This window comes from Dasypus novemcinctus, chromosome 21, assembly GCF_030445035.2.
Source record: "Dasypus novemcinctus isolate mDasNov1 chromosome 21, mDasNov1.1.hap2, whole genome shotgun sequence".
In the NCBI taxonomy this organism is placed as follows: Eukaryota; Metazoa; Chordata; class Mammalia; order Cingulata; family Dasypodidae; genus Dasypus; species Dasypus novemcinctus.
In genome coordinates, this window is record NC_080693.1 from 47682061 (window position 1) to 47706175 (window position 24115).

General features: G+C 54.1%; 1 protein-coding gene and 1 long non-coding RNA gene across 4 annotated transcripts in view; one reads left to right on the top strand and one right to left on the bottom strand.

Annotated features, from left to right (window-relative positions):
* CUEDC1 (CUE domain containing 1) overlaps positions 1-24115 on the top strand; it is a 78862-nt gene that overhangs the window by 41444 nt on the left and 13303 nt on the right. For all 3 annotated transcript variants that reach the window (XR_009182417.2, XM_058283914.2, XM_058283915.2), the window contains exons 2-3: positions 16650-17249; positions 21462-21589. Coding sequence is in view for 2 of the 3 variants with exons in the window: in XM_058283914.2 (XP_058139897.1) it covers positions 16932-17249; positions 21462-21589 (446 nt within the window). In the remaining variant the exon portion in view is untranslated. The remainder of the gene's footprint in view (positions 1-16649; positions 17250-21461; positions 21590-24115) is intronic.
* On the bottom strand, positions 17374-20062 carry LOC111764817 (uncharacterized). The gene is made up of 2 exons (XR_002797331.3): positions 19410-20062; positions 17374-17668 (listed from the first exon to the last, which is right to left on the bottom strand). It is a non-coding gene; the product is annotated as an uncharacterized lncRNA (long non-coding RNA).

Sequence of the window (24115 nt, forward strand, 5' to 3'; positions counted from 1 at the left end):
CTGGGCACACTGTGCCTGGCCTCTGAAGTGGGGAGAGGGGGTGCCCGCTGGGGGTGCCGGGAAGCGCTATTGGTCACTATTCTTCTCCCTTCTGGTGGACACGGGCGGTTGCCCCAGGGACCACACTTGTGCTGAGGAGGGCTGGGGACAGCAGCCTCCCCGGCCCAGCAGGCAGAGCCTTCCGCCCTCCCAGGCCTCCGCCTGGCGGGGTCACTGCCCCCACTGCTGCCGTCCTTCTTTTGCTTGGTTTCCCTGACTTGGAAGACTGCAAAGTCCCGATTTCACCCCTTGTGGGAGGCCCTCTCCAGTTTAAAAAGCAGTGGCATGGGTTCGCCTGCATGCCCTCTCTGGGTGCCTGGCGTGCCTGGGGGGCCCTGCGTTGTTCCCGCAGGTGGCCTGTCTAAGAAAACTTGCACGTGGGACCTATGTGTGTCTGAGCCTGTGTTTTGGGTTGTGCAACTCTAAGCCTGCCCCACCCTCCCAGCTCCTTCCTGAAAGTGAAATGCTCCAGTCTGTGCTCAAGAACAAAGGCCCCAAACTCAGTCCTGCCTGTTAATGATTGTCAAGCGTGGCCACTTCCTCCTGACTTGGCCTCATTCAGTCTGGCTGCAGCATGGCTGGGATGGAAACACTTGAGTGCCCAGACTGGGACAGGGAGGCTCTCCTGGGGGGTGGGGAGGGAGCGGAGCCTGGCAAGGTCCCCTCGGTGCCTGGGCCTGTGCTGTGACAGAGGAGGGCCCCTTCAGCTTGGCTGGGCTGAACCACGCAGGGTTCGCCCACTCCCCTTCCATCTTGCTGCTCCCGGGCCCTCCCCCCACATCCACATATTCAGTGCCCCTGCACCTCTCCTGCTCCAGCACCGCCTGAGGTGGGGCCACTGCCAGGCCGACGCCATGGGCTCGGCCCCTCTGGAGCCTCAGTTTCCCTCGCCCCGTGCTAGTCAGGGGTGGAGTGAGTGGTAGAGAATGTGGGTTTTGGAGTAGAATTCTGACCCTGCCACTTCCTAGCTTTGAGCTCTTGAGCAAGTTATTCAATTCCTCTGTGCCTCAGTTTCCTCATCTGCAAAACAACAGTTCCTACCTTGTAGGATTGTTGCAAGGTTCCCATGACCTCACATAGGTAAAGCTCCTAGGGCAGTGCCAGGCTCAGCCCTCTGCTACAGCAAACGTGCCCACCCAGGGCCTGGCTGAATGGAAAGGGCTCGTGGACATTTCTCCAGTGTTGTAAACTCTAAAGCGCTGTGAACGCTCGTAGCATAATCATTTTGGACAGTCAGCATGCTTGGAGTGAGGATGATCTACTTTAGGGTTCTTAAATGACGGCTCAGCAGTCCCTGGCTACAATTCACAAATGTTGCCCAATGCGGAAGTTGGGTTTTCGTTCTTGCCGTTCTCGTTTTCCTTCCCCTTTAGTTACTTTGCATGTGCACACATATGCAAAGATAGCATGAATCTGCACCCACATGGCCATGTGTGTGGCTCTGGGAATCCCCACAACCCTGCTGTCTAGGATTCATAGACCTTGAAGGAAGTATCACTCATATGTTTGCCACCAGCAAGCAATGCTTGAGCACTAGCTGAACGCATCACGTATTAATGGTGATCATTAAAGAGGCTTTCTTAGCTGAGTCCCAAGGGTCTGAGGAATGTCTGTTTCTGGAAGTTCCCAGCAATAGCTTCCTCCCTCCTTACCTGAGGGCTTCTGTAAGTCTGGATAACCTTGCAACCCATTTCCAGGTGGGGGCTAGTCCAATGACACCCTCTGTGTGACCCAGTATGCCCACTAATGGCCTGGCCCCTCATCCTGGTTCTGTGATGACAGGAAAGGCACTCGTGCACATCTCTGCCGGGGCACCCCAGCCTGGCCGCTTGTGCGAAGCAGAGCGCGGAGCGAGTTTGGGCTTGTAGAGTGGTTTGGCAGTGCCTTTGTTTGGTGCCTGTTGACTCAGCCCAGGTGTATGGACCCAGTGTTTGCAGAATCCTGGTTGGCTGTGGGTGGGGGCTGGAATGAAGAAAATAGATGTTCAAGGGAGGGGAGAGGTGGCGTGGATAACTCAAAAGCCATTTGTTTGGGGCCTGGAGCCAGAGATAAGGTTTTCTGGCAGATTTCCCTAAATCAGTCAGACAGGAACTCTCTTTTTAATGAGGATCTTCAGTGTATATTGGCTGTTAGAGGGACTGTAAACGGTCGATGAATCTTGATTCAGGCCCTCATACATCTATGAAGCATCTGGGGACTTATGGTAGACACAGTATTTCAGAGGTGGAAGGGGTCCCAGAGATCCTTCAGTCCTTCCTCCCTTTTTCCAAATGGGAACCTGAAGGCCCGGGAGGCAAAAGGACTTGCCTACGGCCACTTGACTGGATAGTGATGTTGCTAAAACCAGAATCCAGAGCTCCAAACTGCACCACCAGCAAGGTCATGGTCCTCACACTTTTCTGTGCATTAGAGTGACCTGAGGAGCTGGTTTAAAATGCAGATTCCCGGGCCCACTCCCAGAGAGGACAATTTAATGAAGGAACAGGGAATATGTGTTCTTAGCAAACCTCACGGGAGCCTGCCCAAGGTGGTCTCCACCACCCTGAGACACGTGACTGTAGTGCAGAGAGCGTTTGCTCCTTGGATTGCTAGAAGGCCTTTCCCGAGGCCATGGGAACAGGTTGGTAGCTGTGGGGAGACAGGCAGAGATGCCCACGGCTCAGGACATCTGTGCACGAGAGTTAAACTCAGGCTTTAGAGCACACTGCAAGTAGTTCTGGTACGTAAGGAGGCTTGATACACGCACTCCCCTCTGTCCTGGAGGCCGTGCAGTTTGAATGTGGCGCTGGCCTGGACAGCTTCTAGGTCATATATGACTCAGTTTCCCTATCTATAAAATGGCTATGATAATGGTAGACGGGAATAATCTTCTACAATACTAGATTATCATGAGGAGTAACTAACATGATGCTGGAAATACTTTGTGAGCACTCAATAAATGGTGGGTTCTCTGAGTATGCATAATTGCCAAGAGGGCTGAGGGCAGGCCTCTGCTCAACGGCTTTGTCTAATGGACTTCATCTGAGAAAAGGCACCTAGCTAAAGAAAGTGGACAAGGGAAGCGGACTTGGCCCAGTGGTTATGGCATCCGTCTAACACATGGGAGGTCCACGGTTCAAATCCCGGGCCTCCTTGACCCGTGTGGAGCTGGCCCATGCGCAGTCCTGATGCACACAAGGAGTGCCGTGCCACCCAACGGTGTCCCCGTGTAGGGGAGCCCCACGTGCAAGGAGTGCACCCCATAAGGAGAGCCGCCCAGCGCAAAAGAAAGTTCAGCCTGCCCAGGAATGGTGCCGCCCACACGGAGAACTGACACAAGATGATGCAACAAAAAGAAACACAGATTCCCCTGCTGCTGACAACAACAAAAGTGGACAAAAGAAAAACATGCAGCAAATAGACACAGAGAACAGACAACTGGGGCGGGGAGTGGGGGGAGGGGGAAGGGAAGAGAAACAAATAATAATAATAATAATAATAATAAATCATTTAAAAAAAGAGATAGAAACAACTGCCATCATTTAAAAAAAAAAAGTGGACAGGACCTTCCAGCCCCGACGAGCTGGGATGCAGCATCCTCCTTGTGCAAAGGTGCCACACTGCTAGTTGGTGATGCCCCCGCCTCCACCCCTGACCCACGCAAGTCTTGGCATCTTGGAAGGTTTCAGTGATGGGAAGGGTCACACTGAACAGGAACTGTTTCTCTGTGTTTTCTATTTTAAAGATTTTTTTTTATTTATTTCTCTCCCCTTACCCGCCCCCCCCCCCCAGTTGTCTGCTCTCTGTGTCCATTCACTGTGTGTTCTTCTGTGACTGCTTCTATCCTTATCAGCGGCACCAGGAATCTGTGTTTCTTTTTGTTGCGTCATCTTATTGTGTCAGCTCTCCATGCATGCAGCGCCATTCTTGGGCAGGCTGCACTTTCTTTCACACTGGGTGGCTCTCCTTACGGGGCGCACTCCTTGTGCGTGGGGCTCCCCTACATGGGGTACACCCCTGCGTGGCACAGCACTTCTTGCACACATCAGTGCTGTGCATGGGCCAGCTCCACATGGGTCAAGGAGGCCCGGGGTTTGAACCACAGACCTCCCATGTGGTAGGAGGACGCCCTATCCATTGGGCCAAGTCTGCTTCCCTCTCTGTGTTTTCTAGAAGTGGAGGCTGGTTATGGGATCCCTAGGAGCTCTTGATTGTCACAGTTGAAGGCCTGGGCTACCAGCCAGGTCCTTCTCTATACCCCCTTCCAGGAGGAAGATACTGTGGCCAGGGTGTGCCACTTCCTGGTTCTGTCCATTCTCCCTGCAAGTCAGGTCAGCCCAATCCACGGCTGCTGCAGCAAGTGCTGCCAAAACCATTTGGGGCACAGATGGGGAAGGGAGGGATTCAGGGGCCTCATCTGGCCTTGCCATCAGCCTAGTGGAGGGTGTGGCTTGGGAAGGATGATGTGCGTGTGCACGTGTGTGCGTGTGTGTAGGAGAGTGTGACTGTAATTTTAAGACACAGCTTTGGAGTCGGGTGAATGGAATGGAGTGCCCGGGACTAGATGGGAAGGTTCGGGAAAAGTCCTAAAAACAGTGTCTTTGTCCTGTGGCTGTGAACCCGTGGCTCGAGCGTGGGGCACAGTGGGGGAAATGGGTGCGAGTGAGCAAATATACGGCGGCGGGCACAGAGTGCATGAGCTCGAGTGTGCTGGTGTGCACCTAGGCAGGAGAGAGCACGGGCCCAAGAGCCCTACGATCAGGGTTCAGATCCCAGCTCTGCAGCCACTGGGCTGCTAGACCTTTGGCACATGCTTCTGCCCTCGCAGCCTCGGTTTCACCACCTGGAACCGAGAACAGGTGCCTTCCTAGCCTCGGCCGACTCTAGGAGTGCGCATTGGGCATGCCGTCCTGCGAGGCCAGGCGGCGTGGGTGAGTGAGGGCCTCAGCTGGGGCGCCAGGCACCCCTGGCTGTGGAAGGGGATCCCTGCTGCTACACTGACTCGCAGGGATGGGGGACGGAGCAGCCTGTGATTGGGGGTGCCAGTCGGGCTGCGGTAAGCGGTTCCAAACAACCCCATTTGCTGTCTGGCCTGGGTGTTCCTCACTCTGCGTGGAAGTTCCGATGGGGTCCTGGCTGCCCCGGAGGGGTGGCCTCGCGGACGCACCTGCTGCCTGCTCTTCTGAAGCCCAGCCCTGGGCCAGCCCTCTGCTCCCGGCCCCGGGCCTGCGTTCCTCTGCTGCCAGAGGCGGCTTTGCCGAGAGGGCCGCTCTGCCTGTGCCCCTGCTGGAGAGGACAGGCCCCCACGGGGCTACCTCCTCTTCCCCCGCGGTGTGAGAGGCCTGGGCAGCCCGGGGTCGTATTCCAGTCCCTCCTCCTGCCCTCGCAAGCCCAGCGCACAGGCAGGAAAGGGCAGAGGGGCCGTTTGCCCTCCTGCTAGGGAGGTCCCTGCTCCACTCTCCTTAACCTAGCCCGGAGGTCCCAGGGCCGCAGAGGAGGGGAGGCCTCTGGTGGCACGCTCTCCCCCAGATGCCGGCGCTGTATCCCAGGGCTGGCTCGAGGTCATGTTCCTGGGCCTGGCTCCACACTTCACACGCGGGTGGCCACCACAGGCTCACCAAGGACTTCCCCCGCTAGAGAGCACCCACGTGTGGAGCACCATCACGGCTCCTTCCCGCGGGAACCCCACATGAGACGGCAGCGGGGTCCCCGTTTTACAGAGGAGACTGGGGCTTGCAGAATTTTTGCTGGCCCAGGAAGCAGCAGGACCAGGATGGGAGCTGAAGTCTGCCTGACGCTCTTAACACTGTGCTCTGTGGACTCAGCATCGGTGAAAACGAACCTGTGGTTTCCCTTCCCCAAAAAGCCTCCCGGCCTGGTGGAAGCCTGCTCTGCCCCATCCGGCCCTCCATGCCTGTGGTCTGCCTCGGACACAGGGGTGGCCTGGGCCCCTGCTCTCTTTTCCTCCTGCGGTCACCTTGCTCCCTGGGCCCTCCTCCCTCCCCTGCGCCCCACCTGGAGGTGCAGGTCCTGACCCTGAGGGCAGGCTCTCCCGGAGCTGATCACAGCGGGAGGGAGCGGCTTGGGATTCTAAGGGTTGCCAAGGTTTTAAAGCCCGGAAGGCTCTATGGTTTGCTTCCCCCTAAGATTTTTTCCATCATCATTCAGTACGTGTGTGTCCGTGTGTGTATGTGTGTATTTTTAAAATTAGACAGTATAAGATAGAGGTTAACAAGAGCAAGAGCTCTGGGGCCAGACTGTCTGGATTCAAATTCTGTCTCTGCCACTCACTGTGTGCCCTTAGGCGAGTTATTTAACCTCTCTGAGCCTTAGTTTCCTTATCTGTAAAATGGAGTTAATAATTGTTTTTACAGTCAAGATTTCATGAGATAATGTATGCCAAGTGCCTAGAAAGAGTGAGGCACATAGTGTTTATAAATATTTGCCATAATTACCATTAAAAAGTAATTCACGTCTATTGTAGATAGCATACAAAAAGAAGACAAAAATCACTGCAATGCTATCACTTTGGTGTTCTTTATAGGTTATTTGCACATTTTATTTTTAAATTAAATAAATTTACATCAATCAGAATTTAAAAGGTATACAAGGATTTACAGTGAAAAATTTCTCTTTTCTCCCTTATGACCCAATTCTCTAACCCAGAGGAAAACAATGTTATGTTTCTTGTGAATCCCTTCAGAGCACACACACTCGTGCACTCTCTTTCTCTCTTTCTACACACACACACACACACACACACACACACACATACACCATAAGGCACTATGGTATAGTGACTATACTCACTGTTCGGTGCCTTGCATTATTCCCTTGTCAGAATGTTAGAGTTGCCTCATTTTTTTGTTTACTGTTGTATAGTATTCCATTAGACATAAAAAGGAGGAAGATGACAATGTTGCACAATTTAACCAACCTCCCACCAATGGACATTTAGAGTGTTTCCAATCTTCTGCAGTTAAGTGATTGCAAGGAAGATATGACTGGGCACGTGTGCAAGTATATCTGTAGGTGAATTCCTTACATGGAATTCATGTATCCATGAATGCAAAGTATGTATTAGTGTGGGGGGGGTGGGGGTAGCACTGGCACTTCTGCTCTCAGAATCCTTCTCTGCTCATCTGAGCACCCCTCCCTAATCCTGGGTCCTTGGTCTGAGTATTCTGGGCACGCTTGGTGCAGAAGTGTCGGGCATTGCTTGCCTGCCTCCTCCTTGCCCAGCCTTCAGGGCTCAGCCCCAGGCTATGCTGGCCCAGCCTGCCTGCCTGCAGGAGAGATCAGACCATGCCAGCCCAGCCTCCCCAACCCTGCATTTCAGCTGCCAGGGTCCCTCTTCTCCCTTGGCCCCAGGTATATACAGCCTCCAGCCAGCTGGGAGGGTTTCCCAGGGGTGCAGTATGGGTAGGGTGGGCCAATGGAGAGCAGTGCCACCTCCTTCCACTGAGGTTCGATCCCCTCCCAGGTGCTTGCATTGAGTGTGTTGGCTCAGCCTGTGGCATTTGTTGTTGGAGAGAGGGATTGTTATGGAATTAGTCCCTAATCAGCTCAGATAGAGGCAGAAAACAGTTGGTTGCTCAGGCAACTCGACAACTTTGATGGGGTGGGGAAAAGGCTTTCTGTAAGGAAAGGGTCACTGCTCTGTTTTAACCTTCTGGATGAGGTTTTACTTGTAGTCTCTTCTCCCCAACACGAGCCCCATCCCTTCTAATTCCTCAGGCTCTTGGGCATCCCCAAACTCTCCAGGGGCAACTCTGTCCCTTTAGCATTCACTTCAACTCAGTTGTTGAGTTCCTGTTCCGTGCTGGCCCAGTGCTGGGCTCCAGGGATCACAGAGAGACAGATGGCCGTGATGAATCAAGAGCGTGGAATCTGGAATCAGACCTCCTGAGTTCAGAGTTCAGGCAGCCCCTTAACTGTGTGACCTGCTTGCCTCTTCTGCACCTCGGTTTCTGTCTATAAAATGGAAATAGCAGTAGTAGTATGTACCTCACAGGGATGAAAAGAATTAGCATACGCAAGGCACTTGGTAGGGTGCTTGGCACACAAGGAAACAGGCAATAAATGTTAGCTGTTATTATCATTATTACTATTATTACCTTGATTATACCAAGATGAACCAAACAGATGACATGTTACTCATGCCTGAAGAGCTTCACCTTGGATCTTTTCAACTGGAAGACAGAGTTGGCTTCCTGTTGGAGCCTTATGTGGCTGCTAAGCCTGATGTGTGGCCTCAGAAATAGAGCTGAGTGATCCTTTCCTCAGGACTGGGGCTCTGACGTCTGTCCTTCTGTGATTAGGGACCTTACTAACTCCCCTTGGCTACAGACCTGGCGACAAAATTAAGACAGGAGAGAGGACAGTTAGGAGAGAAAGTGACTTTCTTTTCTAGAGATTTGTAAAAGATATATATATATTTGGAATGTCCCAGACTTACCCAGATTGGACTGAATCATCTGGGGGTTGGGGGGTGACAAGGAGTCGTGCAGTTCACAGCCCATGCAGCTGCATGTGGTGCCCTGGGAGGGCAAGTACTGCCTCCAGCCCCTACTCCGCCCAGCAGTCCTGCTGGGTGGGCACAGAAGCCTTGGGTCCTGCTTCTCTGGGTGGCAGTGGGGCTTCTCAGAGCCCTTCTTCTTCCTAGCAGAGGCCTTATGAGTCCTTCGTTCAAATCCTCATGGTTTACTGATGGAGAAGAAGCGAGTGTGCAGAGAATAAATGGCCAACCCAAGGTCACGCCGGAGGACGTGGCAGAGCGGGATCTGTCTCCCCCTTCCCCCACCTCAGGTTCAGCCTGGCCTCCATTCCCGAATGGTGGTGCCCAAGAGTCCCCTCTGCCCTTCCCAGCTGTCCCAGGGGGTCATAGGTGTGGGCAGCAGCTCTGGGGGCCTCGGGAATGAGGCTGGCCTTTTTGCAGCCCCAGCAGCTGTGGCCATTTGGGCCGAGTTGATAATTTATGAGCCCAGTTTCCATTAAGCTGTTTCCGCGCCTTGGGCAGGAGCAGGAGGCTCAGCATTTAAAGGTCACTCGGCTTTTGAAGCTGCAGTGACATTAATAGCTTGGGAAGAAAACAAGCCTGTGCAGGGGCAGGAGGACAAGGCGTCTCTGTCAGGGCTGACCCCTCCTTCCCGCTGGGCTCAAGCGTTCACACACAGACACACACACACACACACACACACACACGACTCTGAGAGCTGCTCTCTTCTCTTGCTTTTCACCCCTCCTCTCCCCCTTTTGGGGCCTCTTCAGCTCAGAAGCCAAGAAGCTCTGCAGCCTTCACCACACCCCGCCCCCATCGCTTCGGAGGTGACAATTGGATGAAGATGCAGCTGCCCGAACGGGCCTCTCCATTAGCACTGCCATTCCCCACTTGAGTTTCCCCGGGACTTAACCATGGTTACACAAGCGTCCCGGGTCAGGTGACCTCATTCTGCCCTGCCGGCTCTTGTAGCCTGGATTCTCGATGAGACAAAGTGAGCCTCGGCCTGATCTTTCCTGCGGGAAGTGACAGGGCTGGCGAGCAGGTTGTCTCTTGCATGCCAGTTCTAATGGCTTGGTAGCGGCTTGCCCGGAGGAGCGTGTTGAGAAGCATTTTGCGTGTGTGTGGGCTCAGGAAGACGTTAATACCTGGATGGATTAGTGATGTCTGCCAAGGACAAGGGATAGAAATTGGTGGCACGTGTACCGTGTATGTCTCACCTAAGTGATTTTGTAAGGTGGTTTCCAACTCTGAAAGCCTTGGGTTCTGAGGCCCCTGGGGTTCCTCTCCCTTTCAGTCAGTCCCAGGTTGGGGTGGGGCGCATCCTTGCTGCCTGGAAGAGGAGTGGCCCGGCCTGCCCTTTCCCTGGGAGCAGCCAGGCCGGAGCCCTGGGACACCACCTAGTGGCCTACCCTGGGGTCGGCTCTGGGCCGCAAGGGACAGTGTGTCCTTCTGCAGGATCACAGCAGTTGCAGATGGATCTCAAGACCCGGGCTGTTCCTCGGGCATTTTCAGACGAGGAAGCCGAGGTGTGGAGGAACAGAGCTGGCTTTCTCCCTCACAGAATGAGGAGGAAAGTGAGAGGCAGGAAGGGACCAGCCATTTGGGACCCCTGGCCTCTCGGCTCCCTCCCCCCACCACCTCCAGAAGCCTCTTGCTCTGACCCCTACTTTTCAGCGCTGGGTCCTGGTCCCCCTGAGGGACAGAGTGTAAGGTTTAGGCAGATCCTGGAGGGGGCGACCCCTCCTGGCTTGGAAAGGAGTCCGACTGGCCATCAGCCTCGTCAGTCAGGGAGGGGGCCCCTGGGCCACCTTAGCCCTATCCCTGGACTTCCCTGGCCTCAGTGCCCTCATCTGTGAACTGAGTTAGCAATGCATGCCTCTACATACTTCATAGATTTGCTGTGAGGAGTGGAGGTGAAAGGGCTTTGGAAAGGAAAAGCCCCTCTCCCATCCCCAGTGGAGCTGCTTTTGGACATTCAAGTAGAGGCAGCAGGGAGGGTGTGCAATGTGGAGTTGAGGGGCCATTCACAGGCGAGGTCAGCGACAGGGAGAGACGTCCAGGAGCCTGTGCTCAGCGCGTGGGTAAGCTTGCTCAGCAGTGCGTGCAGCCAGGGAAGGGTCCGAGGCCTGTGAGGCCCTGTCAGCCTGTCTCACTGGGTGCTCACCGTGCTCCAGGCACCCATGTGAGTTGTATCACAATATCCCTTCCAAGAAGGTATTACCCCCATTTTTACAAACAAGACAGGTTTGGAGAAGTGAAAGAGTTTTACTGTCATGCAGACTCGCTAGGGCTGGTCAGAACGGGAAACGAGGACTCTGGCTCCTGGGCTCTCACATTCCCCTGGCCCTGGTGGACAGGCCCCCCCTTAGGCAGGAGGCTGGCTGGGGTGACCTTGGGCAAGGTCGGCAGGACAACAGTGGGGCAGCTTGCCCACCTCGCTGGGCCCAGCCAGGAGTGACTCAGGCCTTGGCTGGGGGTAGCTGTGCTCAGAGTGGAGCTTGGCTGTGCACTGGCCTCTGCCAGTCCTGGATCCTTCGCAGGGCGGAGGGGGTGAGGGTGGGGGTGGACAGGCACTGGGCCTGGCTCCCTGGGCCCTGGGGGAGGACGGGTATGCAGTGTCTGCTTCCCAGTCCCCAGGTCACAACTGCGAGTTCAGGAGAGCTTTTGAGTCGGTCTCTCAGAGTTCTAACGGGCTCAGGGGACTTGATTCAGTTCCTTTTTCAGAAGCCATTCAGGGAAGCAGATGTGGTTCAAGTGATAGGGCTTCCACCTACCATTTGGGAGGACCTGGGTTCTATCCCTGGGGCCTCCTGGTGAAAAAGAAGAGAAAGCGTGCCTGTGTGGTGAGCCGGTGCCTGCATGGTGAGCTCAAGTGCCCGCGTGGTGAGCCAGTGGCCGTGCAAGCGAGTCACACAGCAAGATGATGACACAACGAAGGAGAGACAAGGGGAGAGTCAAGGTGAAGCACAGCAGAGACCAGGAACTGAGGTGGCTCAATGGTCAGGGAACCTCTGTCCACATCAGGGACCTCTAGGATCGAATCTCGGTGAATCCTAGAAGAGAAAGAATGAGAAGAGAAGACAACACAGACAGCAAAAATGGCAGGATGGGAGGAGGGGTGGGGGGGGATACGTAAATAAATAAATTAAAAAAAAAAAAAAAGAAGCCATTCAGAGGTTATCTCCCTGTTTCTCTGCCAGTGCCCAGCAGCTGGATTCAGAGAGGTGGCGTGGTTTCCCCAAGGTCTCAGAGCCCACTCTGGGGCAGAGCCAACTAGATCTCTGTGTTGGCTGGGGTCTTGTTCCTCTGCTGCAATGCCCGATGGGCTGTGCCCAGCACTTCTGAGCCTGGGGTATGTGAAGCTGTACTTCAGGGGCTCCTTTGCTCTCAGCCCTGATATCCTTACTTGGCATTTTTGGCTGTGTGACTTTGGGCAAGTTACCTACCTTCTCTGAACCTGGTTCTGCAGCTGTAAAGTGGAGATGATAGCACCTATCTTGTGGATAATATTGTAATAAAGATAAAATGTTTAAGTACCTGGCAGTGCGCCTGGACACGCCAAGTGAATCCAGGGTCTGTGTGCCCTTCGTGTGTGTTCAGTTGACAGTGCTGGTTGCAAAGGGTAGGCCGGCACGATGACTCTGACCCTGAGCACAGTCCTTCCGCTCGCTGCCGGCCACACCTCAGCCCTGGCCTCAGACTCTGCCCTTGAATTTAGCGAGGGTGCCTATCCTTGGTGAAGTGTGGGCTCTGCCTAGTGCTAATTATAGGCATCCTGGCTTGGGGGAGTCCACGAGTCCTTGCAGAGGCCCGTGGAAATTGAGTCCTGTTTCCCTGGGTTCCACATTACTGTTTTTGAGCCACTTTCTTCTCGTCTACAGAACCACCTTTAGATGGAAAAGTCCAGGCTTTGCCATTATTTGCTGTGTCCTTGGGCAACTCCCTCCTAGTCTTGGGTCTCAGTCTGCATCTGTAATGTGTAGCAGGGTGTGGCGCTGAATTAGACTATTTCGGCCTTTTACATGTTGTGGCACACACACAAAATGATAATTCCCAAAGCCCTGCACACAGGGCACATGGAAGAGGCAGCTTGAGCTGCAGTGTCTCCAGCTGTCCAGGCCAGTCAGGCCTCCCCTGAGACTGCGAGGACAAGTGTCTCCTTCTAGGGGGCTGAAGGAATTCCAGGGGTTTATATCCAGATGCAGGGGAAAGACCTCCTAGAATCCCTCCATCCACCCTCGGGAGCAGCTTGGCCAGCGTACCGAGCTCCTGGCATCGTCACCAGCTGCACTCATGCAGCTAACGAAGTGCCAAGCACTGTGCTGAGAACTGCTTGCTGAACTCCCATGGAAGCCCCGTGGGTGGGCCGCAGAGTGGCTAGGAGGCTCCTATGAGGTCATGCACTTGGGGAGGGGCAGAGCAGGAACTCCAGCCTGGGTCGGAGCCATTGCACACTTAGTGTAAATGGTGTGAGCACAAGAACGCCTCTTCGGGGGCTTCCCAACACGCAAAGTGGCCCAGAGCTGGAGGGACCTGCCCACAGGGCTTTAGTGGAGAACATGTGGGCCCCTCCATCTTCCTTTTTCCTCCCCTGGGGAGGGCTGCATCCTGGCTGTCTCTCCAGGGGACTGCCCTTGGCGGAGTGCAAGTTCCTGCAGCTCTCTCTCTCTCTTAAAATTTATTTTGAAATAATTTCAAACTTACAGGGAAGTTATAAAAATAATACAGAAACAATGCATAAAACTCCAAAACACCCCCACTCAGACACCCAGATTTACCAACTATTAGCATTTTGCTACATTAGTTCTTTCCTTCCTTCCTTTCCAGCTAGCTATCGAGCATCTATCATCTATTTTCTAAATCTTTGAGAGTAGCTGCATATATCATGCTTCTCTAACACTTAACACTTCTATTGTCTATTTCCTGAGAGCAAGGGCATTCACTTATGTAATCAACTTAAGTACAATTATCAAGTTCAGGAAATTTAACATTGATATACAGCATACAGTCTATATTCCAGTTTTTTCACTTGTCCCAATAACATCCATTTGGCATTTTCTCCTCCATTTTTAGATCCAGTTCTGGATCACGTATTGCATTAATTGTCTCTGTCTCTTCAGTCTCTCTCTCTTAAATTGTGGTAACATATATATCACAATTTCACGAGAAGTGAATTTGGCTCAACAGATAGGGCGTCCGCCTACCACATGGGAGGTCCAAGGTTCAAAGCCAGGGTCTCCTGTCCCATGTGGTGAGCTGGCCCATGTGCAGTGCTGAGGTGCACAAGGAGTGCCGTGCCACGCAGGGGTGTCCCCCGCATAGGGGAACCCCACGCACAAGGAGTGCACCCCACAAGGAGAGCCGCCCAGTGCGAAAGTTCAGCCTACCCAGGAATGGTGCCGCACACAGGGAGAGCTGACGCAGCAAGATGATGCAACAAAAAGAGACACAGATTCCTGTGCCGCTGACAACAGAAGCAGACAAAGAAGAACACGCAGCAAATGGACACAGAGGACAGACAACTGGGGGGGAGGGGGGAAGGGGAGAGAAATAATAAATCTTTAAAAAAAACAAAAACAAAAACAAAAAGCAGTTTCTCATTTCAGCCCCTCCCAAGCGTACAGCTGAGTGGCATTAATCAAATCACGATGTTGTGCTGCTATCACCAACTTCTGTTACCAAAACTTTCACTCCTTAATCAGAGACCCAGAAGCTTTCATGCAGTAACTCCCCATTACCCCTTCCTCCTGGCCCCTGGTAAACTGTACTCTGCTTTCTGCATCTGTGACTTTCCCCCTCTCTCATACTAAATTACTGGAGGGGCAGGGAGATGGTGGCTTTACTAAGGAGGTAGCACAAGGCACAGTCATTGTGATCACACCTGGTTCGGCAGAGTGCAGCCCAGGCGTTGGTGTCTGGGGGCTCCTGGCGCTCGGTCTGTGTTAGAGCCTCAGGTCAGGTCCCTGGATCCCAGGACAAAGGCAGCCACCTGGGTGGAGCCCCTCCTTGGAGGGCATTTTGGGGGGGCTGGGAGGCATCCTCTGACCTTCCACTGTTCAGGGCTGGGGAAGGGATGGCGTGTCAGAAGCTGGCTGTGGGAAGCCATGTCATCCGTGGCTAGTTTCCTGCCTTCATCCTCGCAACAAAATTCTGGGTCTGATCATTTGAGATCACCCCTCTGTCTTGTGAAATGGCTTTGGCCTCTCTGAGTGGCGATTTGCTCATCTGGGAAAAGATGGGGCAGAGGGAATTGGATAATAAATCATGCATTGCCTAGACTACAGAATACTATTTAGCCATTAAAAATGATGAAGTAAATCTATATGTTTTGACAGGGGAAGATGGCCACAATATGTTATTAAGTGGAAAAAAGCAAGTTGCATGGTACATTTCAATAAAAATGTTTCTTACATATGGTAGTATATGCACAGAAACAATACCTAGACGTACATGTGTGTATGTACATATGTATGTGTATATATGCTGGAGTGCCACAGTAATAACTTTTTCCCTGGGGGGAGAGGGTAGGAGAAGTTTATAGTTTTGTAACTAGCCCTGAGGCTGGACCAGGCCTTGGTGCCTCTAGTTTCACATTCTCAAATACAGTCCACTTCTCTGGGGCTCGGCAGACACCTGCCAGACCTCGGAACAGGAGCCTTTAACAGTTTCCACATCCCTCTAAAGAAGTCAGAATCTCAACACGGTAGTACAGAGGTCCCATTTGACCCATGAGGAAAGCGAGGGGACGGACTGCCTAAAGTGACAGAGGGAACCAGTGGCTGTGACCTCGAAATGAGGGCACCCCTCCACTGCACCTCCCTGCACCCCAGTCTGCTCTGGCTTGTCTTTCTCACCCTCTCGGTTATTTGACTCCCTTGATAATAGCAGGGAAGGTCACAGTTTGCTCACACAGACATTTCTAGGTCAGCTGTTAGGCTTATGGCCCCAAGTCCTTGAAAAGTGGAAACAGGTCTGCACCTGTTTTCTCAAACTTAAGAATATCCTTTGATGGAACAATCCCTTCAGATACAGCTGCCACTTTTCTCCAATTAACAAAATTATCATCTATCTTGGGACAAGCATGAGAAAGTCAGAACTTGATGTTTTAAAACAGATTTACCTCTCAGGTGCCTGCACTAACAGAACGCTACCTTGGCGGGGATTGGCAAGCCTGCTTCTGGGTGGGCAGGTGGTTTTCAGCCACAGATGTAGGCCCCTAATTGTGCTTGATTTCTAGTCCCGACCACGTGCGCTCCTCAGCCACACTGTGCTGGCACCGCTGGAGGCTGGACACTTGGTTGGCTGGGGCGGGGGAACTGGATTTGGTGGGGGTAAGACATGGTTCCTCAGGACAGCTTTGAGAAGAGTGTGGTCTGGAAGAAACATGTAACATGTAAGGACACTCAGTGTTCCATTAAAACAAACAGGCACCTCTGATATATAGAAAACGTGGCAGCGTGACTATGAGGCAAAGCAAGCCCAGACATTGACAACGTGGTCAGGTTCCTCAGCTTGCCGCTGTGGCTGCTGCTGCTCCGGGGTGTGGACTGAGGTTCCCAAGAGGGGGATCCCGGCCTCCCCAATCAGCCCACGGTACTGCAAGGATGGAAACCAGGTTTCTTCCCTCAGCAGACACCCACGCCCACTCCGACTCAATGGAAGCCTAAACAAGTGCAGGAGGTGGCTGCTCTGTGGAGCTGGGGTGTTGGGTGGTGATGTGGGGCGAGGAGGAAAGCAGGGACTGGAGGGTGTGGCAGGACCAGAGGGGCAGGTCGTTGTCCTATACAGAGCCCCTCCTGCCCACGTGTAGTGGTCTGCCTTTAAATTCCTGGCTCCACCACTTAGAGGCTATGCCTTAGTTTCCCCATCTGCAAAATGGGGATACTAGTACCTGCCACCTCGTGTTGTCAAGTTGCGCACACAGGCATTTAGGATGGCATCTGGCGACAGTAAGCCCTTGCTAACTGCCTTCCCTGGAGGGAAAGCAGAAAGCAGCAGTTCTCCGTGGGCGTGGTAGGGGTCGCCCCTCCCACCCAGCCTCCCCGTCCTAATTTCAGCCACTCTTGGTAATCTCCCCGAGCGCCTCTTCGTTGGCCTCTGCCCCTGACTGCGTCTTTCTCGATTCCAGGTGGGACCCGCCGTGGAGCCGGCCCCAGGATGCCCCGGGGGTGTGGATGACCAGCCGTCCAGGCCCGGATGCCGCGCCCGGCGAAGGCCGCTCCCCGAGGGCCGCCCGTGGACCCGCGCCCCTAGTCCCCTGACCCGGAGACCCTGCCCGGCCGCCCAGGGCCCAGGCGGGATGCAGGAGTGAGGCTCCGGGGCCAGCGGAGCGAGTGGCGGACAGTGGAGGGACCCGGGGGAAGGGACGTCGGTGCCCGCTGGAAACATTTTCCCCACGCGGCTCCGCAAGATGACCAGCCTGTTCCGCCGGAGCAGCGGCGGCGGGGGCGGCGGGGCGCGGGGCGGCGCGGGCAGCGCGGCCGCCGCGGCGCAGGAGCTCAACAACAGCCGGCCCGCGCGCCAGGTGCGCCGCCTCGAGTTCAACCAGGCCATGGACGACTTCAAGACCATGTTCCCCAACATGGATTACGACATCATCGAGTGCGTGCTGCGCGCCAACAGCGGCGCGGTGGACGCCACCATCGACCAGTTGCTGCAGATGAACCTGGAGGGCGGCGGCAGCGTCTATGAGGACAGCTCCGACTCGGAGGACAGCATTCCCGCGGAGGTAGGCGCCTGGCCCGGCGGCCCAGATGGTTAGCTGTAAGCTCCGCCAACAGTGTGCACCTTCTAGAGCACCTGGGTAGTCCTCTACCTGGATTCCAAAAGCAAGCAGCCTATTCCTCTTAGGGAAAGGGTACCCAAACCACTCAGTGGCTTTGTTTTACTGGCAGAAATTATATGCATTCATTCAACAAACACTGAGCACCCACTCCATAGTGTGCCCGGCAGGTAAAAGTGTCAGTCATAATCAGAATCACAGAGCTTGTTAAAAATGCAGATGCCTGGGCCTCACCCCAACGTACTCAATTCCAGTTCCAGACCTGGGGCGCTGTGGTCTGTACTTTTCAGGAGTCTCGTCTTCAATCTCTGGGTATGCACTTTGGCCAAGTCAGACAAAATTTCTGTTCTCATGGAGTTCATAGTCTGGTGGAGAACAGAGATTAGAGTCAGATGGTGACATCACCGTATGCTAAGTGCTCCAGTGGAGAAATGAAGGCAGCAGAGAGGACGGGAAGAATGCCCAGGGGAAGAGATGGCGAGGCTGAGACCCCAAAGAAGAGTGAAGCATAAGGGAAAGGGTGTGCAAGCAAGGGGAACAGCTTGTGCAAAGGCTCAGAGGTGAAGTGGAGCATGACTCATTAGGGAGCTGGCAGCAGGACCCTTCAGTCAGGATCCTGGTGAGAGGTGACCGGAGAGGTTGGCATGGCCTTGCTGCTGAGAACAGTGTGGGTCTATATGTTTAGGGCGGAGGGAGCCACTGAAGAGGAATCACATGTCAGATTTGCCACTTCAGTCCCTTTGACCACAGAGCAGTGGCAGTGGGAGTGCATGATACCCAAGCAGTGGAGCTCTCCTCTCTCCAGGGAAGTGGCCTGGGGGAGCAGGGACCACCCACTTGCACCAGTGCCTGCCTGCTGGGTGTGGCTGGTCCTCTCCAGCCTCATATAAAAGTTAGGTACATGTCTGGCCCCCCAGGGACCTGCAGTACTTAGTGCAGAACGGGCAAGCCACACAGAGTAGTTCAGGGAGGGGGCTGCAGCCTGCAGAGACCCCTGGGCCATGCAGCCATGGCAAGATGGAAGGACCCAGGAGATGGGATTTAACTCTGCTCTTTATTGAGTCCCAGCTGTGCCAGGCTCCATCCTAAGGGCACTAGCCTTATCTAATCCTCACAAATGTTGTGAGGTGGTGGTGTCATTCTCGTTTACATTCTGGAGCCAGATAAGGCCTCAGATTCCTTCTGGACACAGCCCTGCAGGCAGCCACCCTCCTTCATTTAGAGTCATCTTGTAGGGTGAAACCTGGTTGCTCTCCCTCCCTTAGCAGGTGCTGCCTGGGACTTCTCTCTCCAGGTAGAAGTAAAGCTGTGTGACATCTGGCTCATCACTGTGTCACCTGCAGCATCCAGGATAGTCCTGGTATATAGCAGGCACTCAGAAAATGTTTGTTCAATGAATAAATGTCACCATTGCCTTCGTTCAGCTTTCTACCATCTCTTTCCCTGGGAAACCACTCCATGGTTAGCCCAGTGGAGGGACTATGGGAAAACCCAGATCCTCTGTGTGGAAGGGAGGGGTGAGCGTGTGTGTATTTGCAGGTACATTCTTTAAGCATGAGCTAGGAAGGTACAGCTCTTTGTAACCTCTGGCCCTTTCTACAGTCTCCATTTGCTCCCACTGTCTGGCAGATGGGATCATATTTCTTTCTTTGGCCCTGGCACCCACCGCCCTGGGAACCTCCCGGAGGCGTCACCATCCCCTGGGTAGGCCAGCCCTGTGTGCACTTCTGGTTTTCTAAGAGTCTCTGGATTGAACCCCTTCTCAGCACCCCTCTCTTGCCTTGGCTTTCCTTGCTTTCCCCAGCCCCCCACCTTTGGAGCTCTGCCTGGGCCCATCAGCAGGCAATTCCTGAGCCAGCAGAAAGTGCTTTGGAAAATTTATGAGCAGCAGCTGGAATGACAATAACTGCTGACTGGAAAAAGCCCCCTCTCTGGGGGCTGATGGATGGTGGGCTGGCCCGAGGGGTATCCTTGCCACGGAGAAATACCTCCTGCCAGATAAATGGCCCAGACCCTGTTCCCACCCCCGGCCCCACAGCACCTGGCAGGCGTCCATTACCCACACTGAATTAAGCCAGGAGGCCGCAGAGCTGAAAACTTCAGTACCTTTAGCGTCAGAACGACCGCATCATGGCTGGTGGGACTCCAGGGACAGAGGCAGAGGGAGACCAGAAACGTGTCCCGGGTTACTCTCTGTGGAAATGCGGGATCAGCCTTGCTGGAGCGAGCCTCGTCCGCCGCCCACCTTCTTGGCATTTCCCCATTCTGGCCCAGGAGCCTCTGCTGAATGTCTGGTTTCTGCAGACCCAGGAGGCTGCCCTGAGGAGCGGGAGCAGCTGGGGGTGGGGGGGCTCTCTCGACGCAGCCCTGGAGGCCTCATCTCCCCCAGCAGCAGCTCAGCAAGTGCTGCCGAGCTCTTCCCCACTCCTCACCGATGCCCTGAGCCCATCCTGGGGGTAAAGGCCAGGTCACCAGGAGGAGAGGGCTCAGCCCTCAGGAGTTGGCCTTGAGACCACGTCCCTCAGAGCAGCGGGGGCTGGGCAGCGAGGAGTGTGGGCGGGGGTGCAGCAGCCAGTTCTCCTTATGCATCAGCTACTTGCTGAGCCACCAGCCTGTCCCAGGCACTGTGCTGTGCACTGGAGATTCGCCTCTGAACAGGAGCCGAGCTTCCAGTATTCTCTTTCTGCTTAGTTTTCCTCTTTTGGAAATTTGGGGTAAGCAGAGCAGTGGCCCGCAAAGCAACTACATTCTTCTTTTCCTGCAAAAGCATCTGTTTAAATACTTTCTGCCTCAAAGGAAAGAACGTTAGCACATTCCAGGGCGGGAGGCCTCCCTGGGCTGGGCCAGCTGTGTATGCACAGAGTAGTGCAATGTTTGTGTGTGTGTGTGTGTGTGTGTGCATGCATGTTGCTCACTCGTCCACCTGCCAGGGTGTCCCTGTGAGGTTGCATATGCCTGGTCATGGCTGGACTCGGGGCAGAGGTATGCCAGTGCGACTAGCGGGGCCCAGGCTTGCAGCGGTGGAGGCAGGGGTAGTGTTAATAGTGACTTTGCCCACTCATTTGGGATTAAAACATGGGGCCTGGTGACTGGGCCAATTCACAGCCTCTGAGCTGTTCTCTGCCGGGAGCTGTGGGAGGGGAGGAGCAGGAGGCCAGAAGCTAAGGTGTAGGCTGTTGGGATATGTGTGATGTGAGATGTGGTTGATGGCTGCCACCTGGCCCGGGCTCCTCTGAGCTCTGGAGAAGGGTCCAGATCAGTCCATGCAGCAGGAACACCTTTTGTGCCCAGCCCTTGGCTCCCACAGAGGTTCTGGGATGAAGGTCAGTGTCCAGGAGGGAGAGCAGGCGTCTTGGGCACTCCCCTTGCCCCTCTCCACCCAGAGACCCCAACCCGAGTGTGCATGCACTGTGCCTGAGGGAGGGGCTGGGCAGCCAGGGGGCCGCAGCCCAAGTCAAAGACCCAGTTCTCTTGCCACGTCGCTCAGTGGGCCAGGGCCTCAGCTTCTCTGCAAAATGGGGTTAATGATCTGTAACCTACCTCACCAGGTTACTAGTGGCAAAGGAGAGAGAACAGAAGTGGAAGTACTTTGAGAGGAAGTAGGAATGCTGCTTTTTTTAAAAAAAGTAAGTAACGTTGTTTATGAAAGAGTATCACACATCCAGAAGAGTACATGAATTATAAGTGTGCAGCTCAGTGGATTTTCAGCGTGAACACACCCACATTACTAGCACCCAGCTGAAGAAGCAGCATGATGAGAACCTGGAATCCTGCTCGCCCCCTTCCTGTCCTTACCCCCCCACACACAGGTCACCGCTGCTGTGACTTCCTGTCTCCGTTTTCTCCTTTCACCTATTTCCGCGCCTTACAGATGGCTAACGCCGCTATGAATGTTCTTTGGGGGACATGTACTTTCATGTCTGTTAAGTATGTTGGGATTGCAAGGTCAGAGGTGTCCACACGTGTAACTTTAGCTGACCAGGCCAAGGAGCCCAAAGTGGCGGTTGTATCAAATTATACTCCCGCCGCAATGGGCGTTCCCCTTATTTGGTAAGAGTTCCCTTTACTTGGTAAGGGTTTGCCCAAAACTGGGTATTGTCTGTATATTAAGTTCAAGGAAGGATTATTAGTATTTCTTTCTTGTTGTCTCTGGTTTAGATCTTGGAAAGGACTTTGGAACCTGATAGCTCCGACGAAGAGCCCCCTCCAGTGTACTCCCCGCCAGCCTACCACATGCACATGTTCGACAGGCCTTACCCTCTGGCTCCCCCTACTCCACCTCCCAGGTGAGAAAGCATCTCAGCTCAGAGCACAGCTCAGTAGGGAAGGGGTTGAGTGCAAAATGGTGGGAAACTTGCCTGGACCCCTCAGTATATGATTCCACCAGGAACAGGCTTCTACTGCAGCAAGAGACTTTTCAGCCAGACACTAAGGAGAACTTTCAAAATGGAAGGATTGCAAAAGCTAAATTCCTACTCCAGGCTAAGTCCTTTGCTGAACACTCTACAGGGAACAGAGCTAAACATGGCCCAGCCTCTGCCTTCTGGAAGCTTATAGTCAAGTGAGATACCAGAGTGGGAATGACAAACACATGAAATGTGTACTGACACTTCCCTTCCTAAGTGCAGACATTACTAATTGAGCACTGCACTTTTTCCTCCTGGGTTGAGAATGGGCCTCGGACTCCTCAACATAGCACTCTCAGACAGTGATCAGCAGGTGATGGAATGGATATCTATTTGCCATGTCAGGGCTGTAATGTTGTGGGGATTTTTAAGTTATGGGGAAAAGTCTCTCTTTTGGGGGATGGCTTGGTAACTTGAGGCAATAGAATAGATCAGCAGGACCCTGGAGAATTCTCTCCAGTCCAGGACTCTGTAATTTGGAAACTTGAAATGAAGCTGGTTGCTGGCAAAGTCCCACAGGTCTCTGAGGTGCTTATTTTTCTGGGCCTGATGTTTGTGGTGGGGCTGCTGGAGCCCAGGGGTTGCCTCTTTGCCCTGGAGCCTCTGTTCCTGAGACTGACTCAGGTCTGGAATGATGAGGGGTCAGGGGGCTTGACCCAGTGGTCTTCTCTTCTAGGGGGTCTCGGGAGTCCAAGAGCAGTGGTGGCTGACAACTCTTGCCATACAGGCATAGCTAATAACAGCTGCTGGTTACTAAGCACCCTTCCAATGCCAGAAACTGACGAGGTTCTTAGCTACGCCGTTGCATTTAGATCATTTAACAGCCTGTGAGGTGGGCGTTGTTGTCAGCATCCCCCCTTTACAGATGGGGAAACTAAGCCTCAGAGAGGTTTCAGAACTCTCCCAGGGCTACACAGCTGGGATTTGAAGTCAGATCCATCTGATTCCGAAGCTAATGATTTTTACTGCTGTGTCCTGTCACCTCCCTAATGAGAAAAATCTCTGCGACTGCAGCTTGGGAAACTAAAAGAGTCCTAGAAAATTATGGGGTAGGGCTGGAGGTTGTTCTGAGGTGGGAGACGGGGAGTACATGGGTAGGTCTGGGTGAGACCTGGCTAGGGCTTGCAGCCTGGGTGGGCCATGGAGCCCGGGGCTAGATGATTTTTTAATATCTCAAGGTGCCTTTGGAACGGTTCAGTTCCTTTTGGGCCCGGTGGTTCTGCCTCTTTTTCAGAAGGGAAAACTGAGGCTGTAAGAGAGAGAATCCCCGGGTGAACCTGGTGTCCTGGCCACATCCTCCTTGCCCTCTTGTCTGGCTAGGTGCTCACCTCCTATGGGAGGTGGCCGGGGCTGAAGGCTGGAGGCAGCGTGGCCCAGTGCCGGGGGCCCCAGTGTGGGGCAGGCTGCCTCAGCACTGGACCAAGGCTCAGGGGGCCTCATTCAGATGCTGTGGATTTCCAACAAGTTACTGCCCCTGCCTGGGCCTCAGGGGCCTGGCCCAGGAAAGGGTGGGCTGGGGGGTGGGGACAGGCAAGGGAGCAAGGGAACATGAGTGTGGAGGCAGCCAGATGTGGCTGCTTTCCCTGCCCCCTCCTTCAGCTGCCTAACTTCTGAGTCTCCAGATGTGGCCTTTGGCTCCTTACTTCACCTCTCTGGGCTTTGTTTGCCTTGTCTGTGAAATGGGAATAGTAACCCAGCCTCAACACTGTTAGTGGGGATTGAATGAGAAAGTGTGGAGCCCTTTGCACAGTGCCAGGTGTGGACCAGATCTGCAATCGGTGGTTTACTGCTCCTTCCTGCTGCAGCTGCCCCAGCGTTCAGCTCTAACACTGAACATTGAGAGCAGTGGTGAGGCCAGTGTCCAGAAGAGGCAGGGCCAGTCCCCGAGCAGGTGCCCCTCCTCCCAGCATGGCCTCGCTAGGCCCAGGTCTACCCAGGCCTCATTCAGTCTCTCCTTTCAGGGCATTTATTTCCAGCATTTATTGAGTCACCTGCAGCGTGTGGGTGCTGAGCTGGGTGTGTGATGGAGCAATGAATATAGTAACCCTTGTTCCTGAAGGAGCTCAGAGTCTGGGGGAGGCACAGACACATGGGTGGGAGTGCAGGCCAGGCTCCCTCGAGGAACTGATGCCCAAACTGTGACCTGACAGGCAGGCCAGGCTTTCTCGGGTGAAGCAGAGGGCAGGAGGGCTTTCCCAGCAGAGGGGACAGCGTGTGTCAAGGCCTTGAGGAAGGAAAGGGGGACGCTATTTGGGAAACTCCAGGAGCTATCCAAGGGCAAATCGCAGGGGGCCTTGTGGGCCCTCCAAGGAGCTTCGACCTTATTCTGGGGATACTGGGTTAAGCTGGAGAGGCACAAGATCAGGCTCGGGTTTTGGGAAGCTCCCCTGGCCGCTTGGTGTGATC